Genomic DNA, 13,630 nt, shown 5'->3' on the forward strand with positions numbered 1-13,630 from the left:
GAAACTAAATTCCACTGTAAGACTTTGGGCTATGAACACAAACTGGTTTCATGAAGACGCCCAGTTTACTTCTAATGGTTATACTGGAAGTAAAGGGGTCCAGTCATGGACTTCCATGGCTGTAAAGGGGATCGTCGTGTTTTGCACTAAAACGTCTCCAGACTCACTAGTAGTGGTAGTAGAGCTGTCCGATCTTGGAGGCAACCTCTCCGATCTGCCATCTCTTCAAGCCGTACCTGGTATCCAGAACCTGCCTGTCAACAAACAAACCCGTAATCTGAGGGAGAGGCTGCATCCAGCTGCACGGCTCACTGAGCCAGCCGGGCTGGAGCGGCTGCAGGTGAGGCGGACTCACCTGTGTTGCTGCTGGAACTTCCACAGCTTGGTGTAGACGTCGAAGGTCCGGCCGAAGTACGACTGCCACTGCTTGTGTCCGTACTGAGGAAGGTCTCTGCAGCCGGGAGGAAGAGGAGGAGCGACAACGTCTGAGTGAAACCACATAGGGAACGGCGCAGGGAACGGCGCAGGGAACGATGCAGGGAACGATGCAGGGAACGGTGCAGGGAACAACGCAGGGAACGATGCAGGGAACGACGCAGGGAACGATGCAGGGAACGGCGCAGGGAACGACGCAGGGAACGGCGCAGGGAACGACGCAGGGAACAATGCAGGGAACGACGCAGGGAACGATGCAGGGAACGATGCAGGGAACGATGCAGGGAACGGCGCAGGGAACGACGCAGGGAACGACGCAGGGAACGATGCAGGGAACGATGCAGGGAACGATGCAGGGAACGATGCAGGGAACGGCGCAGGGAACGACGCAGGGAACGATGCAGGGAACGACGCAGGGAACGATGCAGGGAACAACGCAGGGAACGGTGCAGGGAACGACGCAGGGAACGACGCAGGGAACGATGCAGGGAACGACGCAGGGAACGACGCAGGGAACGATGCAGGGAACAACGCAGGGAACGACGCAGGGAACGATGCAGGGAACAACGCAGGGAACGGCGCAGGGAACGGCGCAGGGAACGATGCAGGGAACGACGCAGGGAACGACGCAGGGAACGATGCAGGGAACAACGCAGGGAACGGCGCAGGGAACGGCGCAGGGAACGATGCAGGGAACGACGCAGGGAACGATGCAGGGAACGACGCAGGGAACGATGCAGGGAACAACGCAGGGAACGGTGCAGGGAACGACGCAGGGAACGATGCAGGGAACGACGCAGGGAACGGCGTAGGGAACGGCGTAGGGAACGACGCAGGGAACGATGCAGGGAACGATGCAGGGAACGACGCAGGGAATGGCGTAGGGAACCCTGGAGGGAACTCTGCAGCGTCCTTATGCGGTTCTGTTGGATCTTTGTTCCCTCAAGTCCAGAATAAAGTGTGTTCCCACTTTATTATTCCCACTTTATATGAAGGGAATGGGAGGAGACGACGTCAGGCTGCCAGGATTCATATCGGAGCGCCGCAGCTCCTCTCTCCACTCCGGAGGAATCCTACTCCACTTTCCACTGCGGCTCATTGACGTTTCTGCTCAGCTCCCTGGGGGCTGAGGTCTGGACTTTAACTAGGCCATTGTTTCCCCTGTGTGTGTGTTGGTGGTTCTGTTGGTGGCCCGGTTTGGCCCAAACCCCAGAGGGACTCCATCGTCTCCATGGTGGACACGATGGTGTCCAGAGGACTTTGTCTTGTCCTCCATCCAGACGCAGCTTTGCTAACCTCAGTCCTGACGCCATCTTGTTTATACAGGCTTTCAGTGTCCTGACCTTTGACCTACTAATCCTCATTAGCGCAACAGTTTACATTTAGCAATAAAAATGTTAACAGATTTTAGTTTTTACTTCCCAGGTGAATAAAAACTCATGAGTGAATCTGGTTTATAGCTCAGACTTTATCTGCTCTAGAATTAATTTTCATGTATTTCTTGTTTTCACTATTTCAGTTCGTCTCTGTGTGATGGGAATAATTTATAATTCTGCTGAATTATTCTGTGGTTAATAAACCTTCATATGAAACAATAGTTACATTTCATCACATTTTTGTTTCCCGTTTTATTAAAATGAGTTTAACTAAAACATCGTCTTTTTAAACCAGCTGTGTAAAACTGAATGTCAGTTGGATTATTGGTTTCATTATTATTATTATTATTATTATTATTATTATTATGGCGCCCCACACAGCGCCCTGCCGCACGGCGCCCCACATGGCGCCCTGCCGCACAGCGCCCTGCCGCATGGCGCCCCACATGGCGCCCTGCCGCACGGCGCCCTGCCGCATGGCGCCCCACATGGCGCCCTGCCGCACAGCGCCCTGCCGCATGGCGCCCCACATGGCGCCCTGCCGCACGGCACCCCACCACACGGCACCCCGCATGGCGCCCTGCCGCACAGCGCCCTGCCGCACGGCGCCCTGCCGCACAGCGCCCTGCCGCATGGCGCCCCGCATGGCGCCCCACATGGCGCCCCACCACACGGCACCCCGCATGGCGCCCTGCCGCATGGCGCCCCACATGGCGCCCTGCCGCATGGCGCCCTGCCGCACAGCGCCCTGCCGCATGGCGCCCCGCATGGCGCCCCACATGGCGCCCTGCCGCATGGCGCCCCACATGGCGCCCTGCCGCATGGCGCCCTGCCGCACAGCGCCCTGCCGCATGGCGCCCCGCATGGCGCCCCACATGGCGCCCTGCCGCATGGCGCCCCACATGGTGCCCCACCACACGGCACCCCGCATGGCGCCCCACATGGCGCCCTGCCGCATGGCGCCCTGCAGCATGGCGCCCCACATGGTGCCCCACCACACGGCACCCTGCATGGCGCCCCACATGGCGCCCCACATGGCGCCCTGCCGCATGGCGCTCCGTGTGTTTCTGAGCTGTGGCATCAGCTGTGATGTCGCCGTGGAGCCTCCAGGCTAACCGCTAATTTATTCAGAAGCTTCTCATGCAGGATTTCTACTGGGATAACTAAACCAAACCTCTGATGTGCTGAAGACACGACCGACTTCAGGAGGTTTTCCCAGAAGCGGCTGAGGCTTCCTGGAGGAGCCAATCAGCAGCCGGGATGCTGGACGTACCTGAGCCCATTGAACAGCTGCTTGGATTTATCCAGCAGGTAGCAGAAGTCGGTGACGGTTTTCCGCTCTCCCAGAGGAATATCATCCTCAGCCTCGGCTCCAGTCATGACGTTTCACACCTGAGAACCAGGAATATTTCAGTTTAACTGGGATAAAGAGAAACACAGATGGATCAAAATAAAGAGTCCAGATCTGATGACGTTTCACATCCTGACTTTATTTACCAAAACCAAACCAGAAATCAGCTGTTTTTACTCATTTTAATGTATTAACTAGAACTTTATTTATCCTGAATATTAATTCATTTTGTAATTATATGAGAACAAACCTCATCTTAAATTGAGCAGTGAAATTTATTTATTTATACTTTATTGCCTTTGCATTGTTTTATTATTCATTATATTTTATTTTTTGTCACTTAATTCCTTCAGAATTCATTTCTAAATATTTTAATAGTTTTATTCTTTTAGATTTTTCTCATATTTCATAAAACTTTCAATATTACTTTATTGATCGAAGCATGAAAACTTTGTTCAAAGACAAAAATAAAATAAAAAATAAATAAAATGAAGAACAATAAATAATAAAAATAAAACATCAAACGAACCAGACAGTATCTTTATAAACAATATGAATAATTATAAATAATATTAATAAACACCATGAATCTGTGAGTTAATATGTAGAAGCAGGTCAGATGTTAACTTGGCGTCGTGTCTCCAGGTGTCCTAGTTAAATCACGTGGCGCCCGTTTTTAGGCCAACCCAGATTCCCTCCAATCAGGCCAGGTGGGCGGCGGCCATGATGAGCTCCTGCTGCCGAGGCGACGGACTGGACCAGAACTTTAAAACAGTTCTGATGTCACTCTGCAGAGACCGGATCAGAACCAGAATCAGAACCGGAACCAGAACGAGAACCGGAACCAGAACCAGAACCAGAATCAGAATCAGAATCAGAACGAGAACCGGAACCGGAACCAGAACCAGAACCTGAACCACAACCAGAACCGGAGCCAGAACCAGTTCTCCCAGTCCTCCTTCTGACCCTGAAGGGGCAGAGCAGCATCTAGATCCTTCAACATGTCAGGATGAATCCCATCCAGTCTGGTGCCACTGGGAGGACTAGAGTTGACCTCAAGTTGACCTCAAGTTGACCTTTCCCCCAGTCCTCAGACCCCCCCTCTTTCCTTCTCTCCAACATCCTGGGACAAAATGTTCCTCACATCATAAATAACCGTTTCCATATTTTACAGTTATAAATGATACTGACTACTAACCATGTAGCATAGCTATGCTAATGCTAGCATAGCAAGTATTAGATATGCTAGCATATGAAATTACATGCTGAAATAGCGATGATACAATGTGTAGCATATTATCCAATAATAAAATCCATCCATCCATTTTCTTCTGCTTATCCAGGATCAGGTCGTGGGGGGAGCAGCTTCAGATAATAAAATCAATTATTAAAATAATCAACTAATTTAGGAACTGATTACTCACTAATCAGTTAGTTTGTAGTATAAAAACTCCAAAAAAAGACATTTCTGAAATAACCTCATTCTCAGATGAATAAATGAGCCAAAAATGTACAAATAATATAAACATTTAGCAATAAAGATAAAATCATTTTACCCAGTTTTAGCTTCACCTGATTCTGCAAAATAAATATCTTATTAATCACCTTTAGCATCCAGTTATTAATCAGTTATTAATCAGTTATTAATCAGTTATTAATCAGTTATTAATCAGTTATTAATCAGTTATTAATCAGTTAATCCATTAACAATCATCAGCTCGTCTCTTTTCAGCTGCAGATGAATCATTTAAACTTTCACTAAAGGAATCCTGTTATGTTTTGTTGATTTTCATAATGAAAACAAAATTCTATTATTTTTTTGCATTTTTAGTGTATTTATAATATTATATAAAAAACTTAAATGAAAAATCTGCAGATTTATCAGATTAACTAAAACGATCTGCAGCATCTACACAGTCTGGTTCTATAAATGATTCTAGAGCAGCTTCCTCTCCCCAGCTCAGTTTACCAACCACAGTCAGAGGCTTCTGAAGATGCACTGCGATACAGACAGCTACAGGAGCTCCTCCATCCCCACAGATCCAGCCTCCCTTCAGGTAAATAAACTCCTAATTCATTAAACTGGATATAAAGAAACAAACATCCAGACGTCTAAGTGAATCTACCGTAAACACAGATCCATTAAAATACAGATTAATATTCAGAAAACATTTCATCTAATTACAAAACTCAGAAAAGGAGCATTTTAATTTTTTCTGCATGAGGACCAACCTGAACGTGTCCTGAGTGAAAACTCAACTTCCTGAGGAAAAACCAGCCTGGACTCGTGAGGCTCCATACGTCACCGTGACGTCACTATCTGACGGTTTCAGTCAGTTCTGCTGACAGTCCGATCACTAATCAATCAGTATCAACACATGATGTTTATGTGGCGTCTGGTCACATGACGATGATGCTGCACGGCATCATGGGACGGAACTGTAAGCAAATATATAAACTATCGGTAATAATTGGCCATCAACCATAACAGTATGTTTAATATCGGATATCAGTATCGGCCCAACATCGATACGTCCCAACTGATTACTGATTATTTAAAACAGTTTAAACTTTATTTTACTAAAGTTGAATTCTTTCCTTCTTACCTCTTTTTATTTTTATTTTATCAAATTCCTGAATTAATGACACAAGTCATTTTTGTCAAAAGACGATGAAGGCAAAAGAAAAAAATAACTTAAAAATTATTTAGATCATTATTTTAGGAAGATTAAAATTTGACAAATATAGTAAGATTTTTTTTGCATTGTGTATTGACCTAAGGGTTAAAGGTCATCATCCCATGGCATCGTCTGCAGACTGTATGAAAATTCTCACACACTAAGCTTTCAAGATTTTTATGTTTTTTAAATAATTTCCTCATTTTGTTCAGTGAAAGTTGCTCCGCTGATGGAGAATCAGATTCATTCAAACTGTTCCCGTCAGGATGCGGAACATTCCGGAGGTGAAATGTGGTGAATCCAGAGGTTTGGTGGGAATCTAAACCGGCCTGGGAGTCAGAACATCTGGACCCGAGCAACACCGAGCGGCCGCTCGGGCCGGTTCCCTTCTCACCTCTGCAGCCGAAGAGGAGGATGAGGATGGTGGTGAAGAACCGCGGAGATGCTCCTTGTCTCGGATGTGTGCAGAAAAGCCCCGAGCAGCTCCGTGTGAGAAGCCCGGACTCACTAACATCCCACTGGGTCGCAGATCCCGGCCGGACCGCCTGGAGCCACCGGCAGCGCGGAGCCACAGGAGCTGTCTGTCACCGCCGAGAGAGAGGCTCTGGGAGCGGGGGAGGAATCCGGAGGACGGCCGCTGCTCTGCGGCTCCGCTGCTAGCTGCTTCCGGGTCAAACCCTCCACAATAAGAGCCTCACACACAAAGGTTCTTTTTGACGCCGAACTTGAAGGAACCAGCCGATCTTAAAACTCAGGTTCAATAAAAATATAAAAACTGGAATGTCATCAAAAAGCGTTATTAATTTTAGTAATTCAGTTCATTTGGATGCATGTTCTTTTAAACCCATTGGTTTGGTTCTGGTCGTTTGGATGATTCTGGTTCCGCTTGACTGGACGTCCCGTTACTTTCCACTGTTAGTAATCTTCCTGAGGTCTAAATGACAAAATACAAACATATTCATATCATTTTAACTACTACACAAAATATGCACAAGATAATCAAACATCAGATTTTACAAATTCCACAGATGAGCCTATATTTTAAAAAATACGATTTAATATAAAACTTTAGAGGTAATTTAATAGAAAGTGTGCATTTTAAATGTTGTTTTGAGGTAATTTATTCCATCTTTGAAATGGTTTTTATTTAAAATTTGTCTTCAGTATCTTGTAAAATGATTATATATCTGATCAAAACCTTTTCATAAAATGATTCCGGTTTAGGTTTTCATCAGCTGGACGATCTGAATCTTCTGAATTAACACAAAAACTCTTGAAATAAATCCAAATGTGTCTAAATCAAACCATAAAGAGCTCATCATAAATATACAGCAGATACTTTTAAAGCGTCATGAATCATAAATCTATAAGAAAACATAAAACCCAGATGACGTTTTCCTGACGTTCATCCTGGTCAGAATAATCTTAGAACCGAATCTGAGTGGTTCTGGGTTCAGGTCAGAAAAACAACTAAAAACACAGAGGTTCTAAAATGACCAGAACCGGGTCGGTTTGGAGCATAAAGAGGAACCTGTGAGAAAACTTTTAAGAAATAAAGTAGAAATTACTTTTATTTTCAGGATCAGTAATGTTTATTAATAAACTAAACATTCACACACTTTTTACTCTTCATGTTTGTAATGTTCATGTTTGATGAGGATAAAAAATGTAACTTCGTTTTACTGCAACTTATGTCAAAAAAATCTGGAAACAATGAAAATATGCAACTTGATTAGAAAAAGTGACTTTTTAAAAAACTTACAAACAAAAATGAGCTTTTTTTACTGTAGTCTGTAGGGATTTTAGTGGGCCGAACTGGACCAGAACCGGTACTCAGAGTCTCCACCGACAGAGGTCTGAACAGTTTTCTGCCTAGTAACCGAACTGCCTGAACCCTCATTTTCCCGCTCCCTGGAAATGGCGGGAATCACCATAGCAACTAGACTCACCGTCTTGTCTGCAGCCCTCCAGCAGGTTCTCCATCCAAACAGCAGCAGAAACAAAAGGTTCCATCAGTTTAACTTTTTCTGCTAAAATTTTCTATTTTATTCTGTCAAATCATTAAAGAAAATCAACTGATATGTTTTAAGCTTTTATAAAATATGATGTTTGGTGTGTGAACCACAGAGGAGACGTTCTGCCAGATGGAAACTTCACCGTCAAACCAACTACGACTCAGAGCTGTGAATTCATTTTTATTCAAATTTCAAGACGGTAAACAGCTGGAATGGGTTTCAGCTCCAGCTGCTTGCAGAGCAGAGAAACAGACATAATGCCACAGATGATCAGGGACGCACCGACTGGTCCACAGATGGGAGGATTTCACTTGATCTGGAGATCAGGCACTGAAACAACTTATTATGGTCTGTAAATGCAGCAGAGGCCAGGATTTATCCGACAGTCTACAGACAGAAACAGGAAGTTCTGGAGCGACCGGCCATCGGTGCATCTCTGCTGATGAATCAGGACTCATCAGGAGGAACCAGTTCATCCCAGTTCAGACACAGGAGAATGAAAACGGTGTGCATGATACTTAAGATGAATAAATTAAGGTTAAAATGTTTAAGGCAGAATGTAGCAGGATGGGCTCAGAGGCTGGTTCTGTCACGTCGGGTCTGAGGTGGAAACACGACGCTACTTCATGAGACCCATGAGGGTCACCATCCGGCGTCTCCGCCCACCTCAACCTGGCAGCCGAGGGGTCAGCGACCCTCTGAAGCAGAGCGCGTCCAGGCTCCGCCCCCTACAGGAAGTAGGGTGTGGTTGTCCGGGGAGGAATGACGCGCTCAGAGTCCGGCACGGCGCGGAACAGCTTGGGCTCCCGCCGGCTGACGTCCTTGAAGACCATGATGGAGGCGATGTTCCCGCAGCGGTAGCAGTAGTTGGGTGCCGACCAAACCGTCACCAGCTTCTCGTCGAACATGAACTTGTAGCCCTCATGGACCAGCTGGTGAGCGCGGCAGATCAGCTTCAGGTTGTTTATGTGAACGAACTGAAACAGAGGGAACGCCGGGTCAGCAGCGGGCAGGGGAGGGGCGGGTTCTACGGGTCGGATCTCCCTACCTCGTTGGTGACCTTGGAGCCGAACAGCCAGCCGGCGCCGCGGGGGCTGATGGCCCAGGTGTCCACGTCCTCCGGGTCGGACCACACCAGGTCGCAGAACGCCCCCTTGTGTGGAATCTCCTGGTTCCGCTCGATGGTCCGGATCTGGTCCAGAGTCTTGATGTCGGGCGAAAGTCCGCCGTGGACACAGAGGATCTGCTCATCTATCAACTGGACACGACAGAGCAGAGGTCAGCTTCACACAACGAAACCTGACAGAGGCTAACGGACCAAAACCTGAAACAACCGACGCAGAGCCGGTTCTGACCCGGTTCAATAATCTATCAGTCACCTTCTGATTCAGCTAATCCATAAATTAATCAATCACCAGGTCAGATGGAAAATCCTTCATTTATCACTTCATCTGCTAAATCAGCCAAAACATGAACTTTAAGCATCAGGGTTGAGCTGGGATTCAAACAGGAAGTAACACGTCAAAAACAGGAAATGAAAAACTAAAGAGAAAATCAGTCAGAGCTGCTGCTGTTTGTCTCCATCTATTAAATTGTTTTTTCTCATTTTTCTCCTAATTTCAGCAGAATATAATCATATTTAATGGGTCAGCTCCAGATTTAACCTTCAGAAGAACTGATGATCTGATTGGTTCACTGATAATCCAGCTGCTAATCTGGATTATTAACTCAGAGTTACCGTGTTTCCACGGTAAGACAGTGTCTTACTTTCTTTTTATCCCCAAAAGCCCCACTATGTCTTACTTTCGGGGTATGTCTTATATTGGAAAAAAATTGTCGAATTTTTTGTTTAACCATAAAATTAACATTTATTAACCTGAACAGTATTGTATTCACCAGTGTATTCTGCACGCCATTTTTGGACCAGTCGGTGATCCAACATTTTCTCCTTGCAGAACTGCACTACATTTTTGCCCCAAGATTCTTCGACAATCACTTTTTTATACTCCACGGTGTAACTCTTCCTTTTACCACTGGAACCGGAAGCGCTCATGTCTAGGGGCAAAAATATAGCATACGGTATAAGCACTGCTTGTGGTTCCGTATCACAGTCTCCCATAGGGTTACAGCCCCATACAGTATCCCACACAGCGTGTTTTTGTATCTAACCCAGTGTGATACAGTACCACCTGCTGTATTTAATCCAGTGTGACACCTGCTGATACCCACTGGGTTACATACAGCAGATGATACCCCAGTATGCCAGTGTGTATGTTTTACTGATTACCGTATTTTAAGCAGGAGGCGGCAGTGACAAGTGCAGGGGACGGCGCGGACATGGGTAGGAGGCGGCGCGCAGCTAGATGAGAGGTGTTTCCCAGAAAACTAAGACATATGTCTTACTTTCGGGGTACGGCTTATATTAGCCGACCCCCCTGAAACCCCCGATACGTCTTACTATCGGGGAAACACGGTATAATAACCTGATTATTGAGTCAATCTGAGTTAACAGGCTCAGCTGCTGTTTGCTCTGTCGCCACTAGAGGGCACTGTTGTGCATTATAACGTTCAGTGGATGTGACATTAATGTCTGCATTGTTTAGCTAACCGACTGTGTTGCTAACGGCAACGCCAGCCTAGGGTTCAGGGTTCAACTCCTAAAACACCATCAACCCTCCACCATGTCACATCGGGTCGGCTGGTCTCAGCCCCATCAGAACCAGTGACAGCAGCCGGCCGAACCGGACCAGACCGGGTCGGCAGAACCTCCAGATAAACGGAGGACGGACTCACAGCGGCCACCGTCAGCATGTCGAACACCTTGGTGCAGTACCGCCAGGCGTTGGCGTTCCCATACTTGGTCTGACATTCATCTGAAACAGACGAGAACCGGATCAGAACCAGAACACAGATGGAGTCTGGAGAAGTCCAGGGTGGCAGGTCGGTACCGTAGAACCCGTAGACCTGTGTGATCTGTCTGCTCTCATGGTTTCCTCTCAGCAGCGTGATGCGATCGGGCCACTTGGCCTTCAGAGCCAGCAGGTAGGTGAACGTCTCCAGACTGTAATACCCCCGGTCCACAAAGTCCCCCTGCAGAGAGATGGGAGGAGAACCGGATCAGAACCGGATCAGAACCAGGAAACATGCAGCGTTAGCTTCTCGTCTACCAGCAGGTCTCACCATGAAGACGTAGTTTGTGTCTGGAACCTGACCTCCGGTCTTGAACAGCTCACACAGGTCATAAAACTGGAACAGAAACAGGAAACACATGAGAGACCGATGGCGGCCGATGGAGGCCGATGGCGGCCGATGGAGGCCGATGGAGGCCGATGGCGGCCGATGGCGGCCGATGGCGGCCGATGGAGGCCGATGGAGGCCGATGGCGGCCGATGGCGGCCGATGGCAGTCCCACTCACCTGACCGTGAATATCTCCACAGACGGTGACCGGAGTGGCTACAGGCTGAACGTTGGACTCCTCCAGCAGCAGATCACAAACATAGTCACATAATCTCTACAACAAAAACAGGAAAAAAATGATGGATTAGGGTTAAGAACGTAGATCTAAAGATCTAGAACAGTCCATTCAGCTCCGACTGATCTGCACTGCGACCCAAACATCAAGAGTTCAGTCAGCGGATTGTCTCTGATCACTTCCTGTCAGACCCCAGATTATTCTGATCACTTCCTGTCATACCCCAGATTATTCTGATCACTTCCCGTCAGACCCCAGGTTATTCTGGATTATCAGCCCAGAGCTTCAGCCTGACATCAACTCAGATTAGAAACAGAAAAACTTATCCTGCTTCAAGATGGCTCAGATTTTTTCTTCTAGAAACAAAATGATGTCTGGAAACACAAACAAACATGACAAACTATCGGTCCGGACCGGAGAACAGAACCGGACCGTTTCAGAACCTGAGTGATGGTGGTTTTGCAAACTTCAGGTGAAAGCAGCTGGTTCCATTATTGTTTTGTCTGTCAGTTCGTGTATTTTTGGTTCCGTGTTGAACTGAACCAGAACCAGAACCAGCTCAGTTTAACTCGCTGCAGGAGAGCCTGTGAGCGGCTTCCTCTCTCAGCTGTCCCCTCTCTGGTTCTTTTTATTTCCAGCTGACAAGTTGCTATCAGAATGAAGCAGATGGTTGATCGGTTCTGACCCAGATCATCAGAACATTCCGTCCCTCTGACCCAGATCACCAGAACAAACAAACTCTTCCTTCCTAAACATAGCCGCTAGCTCCACTAGCTTCCAGCGCTCCAGAAACTCGACATAAACTCAAAACTCACCTTTAAGTCGTTCTCTGGTAAATATTTGCAGTGTTTTGCTATTTCTACGTATCTGTCGAGGTCTAAAGGTGCCATAATTAAAATTAAGCTTCAAAATCTGAAAACAAAAATGGCTAAAGGCGATTAGCCTTCCTGCTAACTAGTTCCGCTTCTCCTTCCGCCTCGGATTCTTCTTCTACTGTGGCGGAGCGCAGCTGGTAGGACCACAGCACGACCGCCACCTAGTGGTTTAGAGAAGATAATACCTGCACATTAGGCGTTCATAAGTTTCAGGAGCTGCGACAGACTGGCGACCCGCCTCTCGCCCGAAATGTCTCACTGGAGAGGCACCAGCAGCCCTCCTGACCCACTGGGGCAATGTGTACAGAAAATGGATGGATAGTTCTGTTGGTCAGCTGTTAACATTAGCAGGATGCTAAGGAAGGAGGACTGCTAAACTGCTAAAGCGACCTTATAATCATTTTATGAAAACACGATAATCGAGTTAATAAAATCAGAATTGAAAAGAAAAATACTCATAATTATGAAAAATGAAAGTAGAATAAAATCAGGATAAAAATGATGGAAAAATTGGGATTTAAATAATAACGTTATTCCAGATAATTTATTTGTAATCAGAAAAAAGAGATTATAATACCAGAGTGTTTTAGCTACAGCGGTTTCACCATCTCTTCCAGTCAGTGCTGCCCCCTGGTGGCCGCTCCAGATGATCCAGATGTTTCAGCTCCTGAATCTCTTGTCTGAGATGGTCTGGTCTGGATGAGAACTGAATCAGAACATTCCTTCCTCCTGTTGGATTGTTGTTCAGGAATAAAATCCCTTCCAGTTCCTGATCTGTTCCTGATCCGTGTTTCTGCGGATCAGGTGGTTCAGTTTTCCTGTTGGTGTTGGATAAATCCTGACTTTCCGCTCTGAGCTGCAGATCTGGGTTGTTTCTGTCCCAGTCAGGGTTTACTGGGAGCTCTGGTTCCATCAGAGAGCTGCAGCAGTTGCTAACGTCTGATTGGATGTGGATCCATGCTGGAAAACAACTGGAGTCAGGCGGCAGGACGGTTCGGCTTGGTCTAATATCTGGGTGGCTCTGCAGCCAGACTCAGCCTGAGTCAGCAACCTTTGACCTGCAGACTGGAGACTCAGTTAGGATCTGCTGCCTTACACTACCCCTGCTCTCTGACAGCACAACAGTCAGGCCCAGACTTTGACTAGGCCGTCTTCCTTCTCTCCTGCTCTCTTCTCCAGCTGCATCTACTCACCTGTAATTAGTTCTTCTGCTCCCGCCGTCATCTTGTTTCTAGAGAAGAGAAGCTTTCTCCTGGTTCAGAGTCGTGATGGAAACCAGGTTTAAATCAGAACAAAATGCAGATTAAACCTGTAATCAACAGCAGAATAAGTTCATGAATGAATTGAGTTTAATGGGAGCTGATTGGTTGCTCTGAGCTCTGTTGGTGCTTCCTAGCATCGGGGCTGCTGTGGGCACTGAAGGGTTA

At 46.9% G+C, this 13,630-nt stretch overlaps 2 protein-coding genes across 5 annotated transcripts in view; both read right to left on the reverse strand.

Annotated features, from left to right (window-relative positions):
- Positions 1-6,558, reverse strand: part of scai (suppressor of cancer cell invasion) — a 15,801-nt gene extending 9,243 nt beyond the window's left edge. For 2 of the 4 annotated variants that reach the window (XM_088011243.1, XM_088011241.1), the window contains exons 1-4: positions 6,235-6,322; positions 3,085-3,203; positions 356-451; positions 168-254 (exon numbers count right to left, since the gene is read on the reverse strand). In XM_088011243.1, coding sequence (XP_087867369.1) covers positions 168-254; positions 356-451; positions 3,085-3,191 — 290 coding nt within the window. In that variant the 5' untranslated portion in view covers positions 3,192-3,203; positions 6,235-6,322. Of the gene's footprint in view, positions 1-167; positions 255-355; positions 452-3,084; positions 3,204-3,745; positions 4,048-6,234 lie in introns of those variants that run through there. The other 2 variants (XM_088011242.1, XM_088011244.1) reach the window with 2 other exon arrangements.
- Positions 6,559-8,015: 1,457 nt separating this feature from the next.
- Positions 8,016-12,337, reverse strand: ppp6c (protein phosphatase 6, catalytic subunit). The gene is made up of 7 exons (XM_015002356.2): positions 12,144-12,337; positions 11,272-11,367; positions 11,036-11,101; positions 10,804-10,945; positions 10,649-10,728; positions 8,904-9,113; positions 8,016-8,832 (listed from the first exon to the last, which is right to left on the reverse strand). Exons 1-7 carry the CDS (start codon positions 12,216-12,218, stop codon positions 8,584-8,586), a joined length of 918 nt encoding a protein of 305 aa, XP_014857842.2. The 5' UTR covers positions 12,219-12,337; the 3' UTR covers positions 8,016-8,583.
- Positions 12,338-13,630: the final 1,293 nt, after the last annotated feature.

The sequence above is a fragment of the Poecilia mexicana genome, unplaced genomic scaffold, assembly GCF_051168715.1.
Source record: "Poecilia mexicana isolate PSO_F unplaced genomic scaffold, ASM5116871v1 scaffold_12, whole genome shotgun sequence".
Classification (NCBI taxonomy): domain Eukaryota; kingdom Metazoa; phylum Chordata; class Actinopteri; order Cyprinodontiformes; family Poeciliidae; genus Poecilia; species Poecilia mexicana.

What these genes read in the sequence shown, in the direction of transcription:
- ppp6c (XM_015002356.2), bottom strand. Translation starts at nt 12,218, where the DNA reads ATGGCACCTTTAGACCTCGACAGATACGTAGAAATAGCAAAACACTGC. An exon ending in ACATGCTGACGGTGGCCGCT is followed by an intron (nt 9,114 to 10,648) that starts GTGAGTCCGTCC and finishes TGTCGTGTCCAG; the next exon opens with TTGATAGATGAGCAGATCCT. An exon ending in GCTCCAAGGTCACCAACGAG is followed by an intron (nt 8,833 to 8,903) that starts GTAGGGAGATCC and finishes CCTCTGTTTCAG; the next exon opens with TTCGTTCACATAAACAACCT.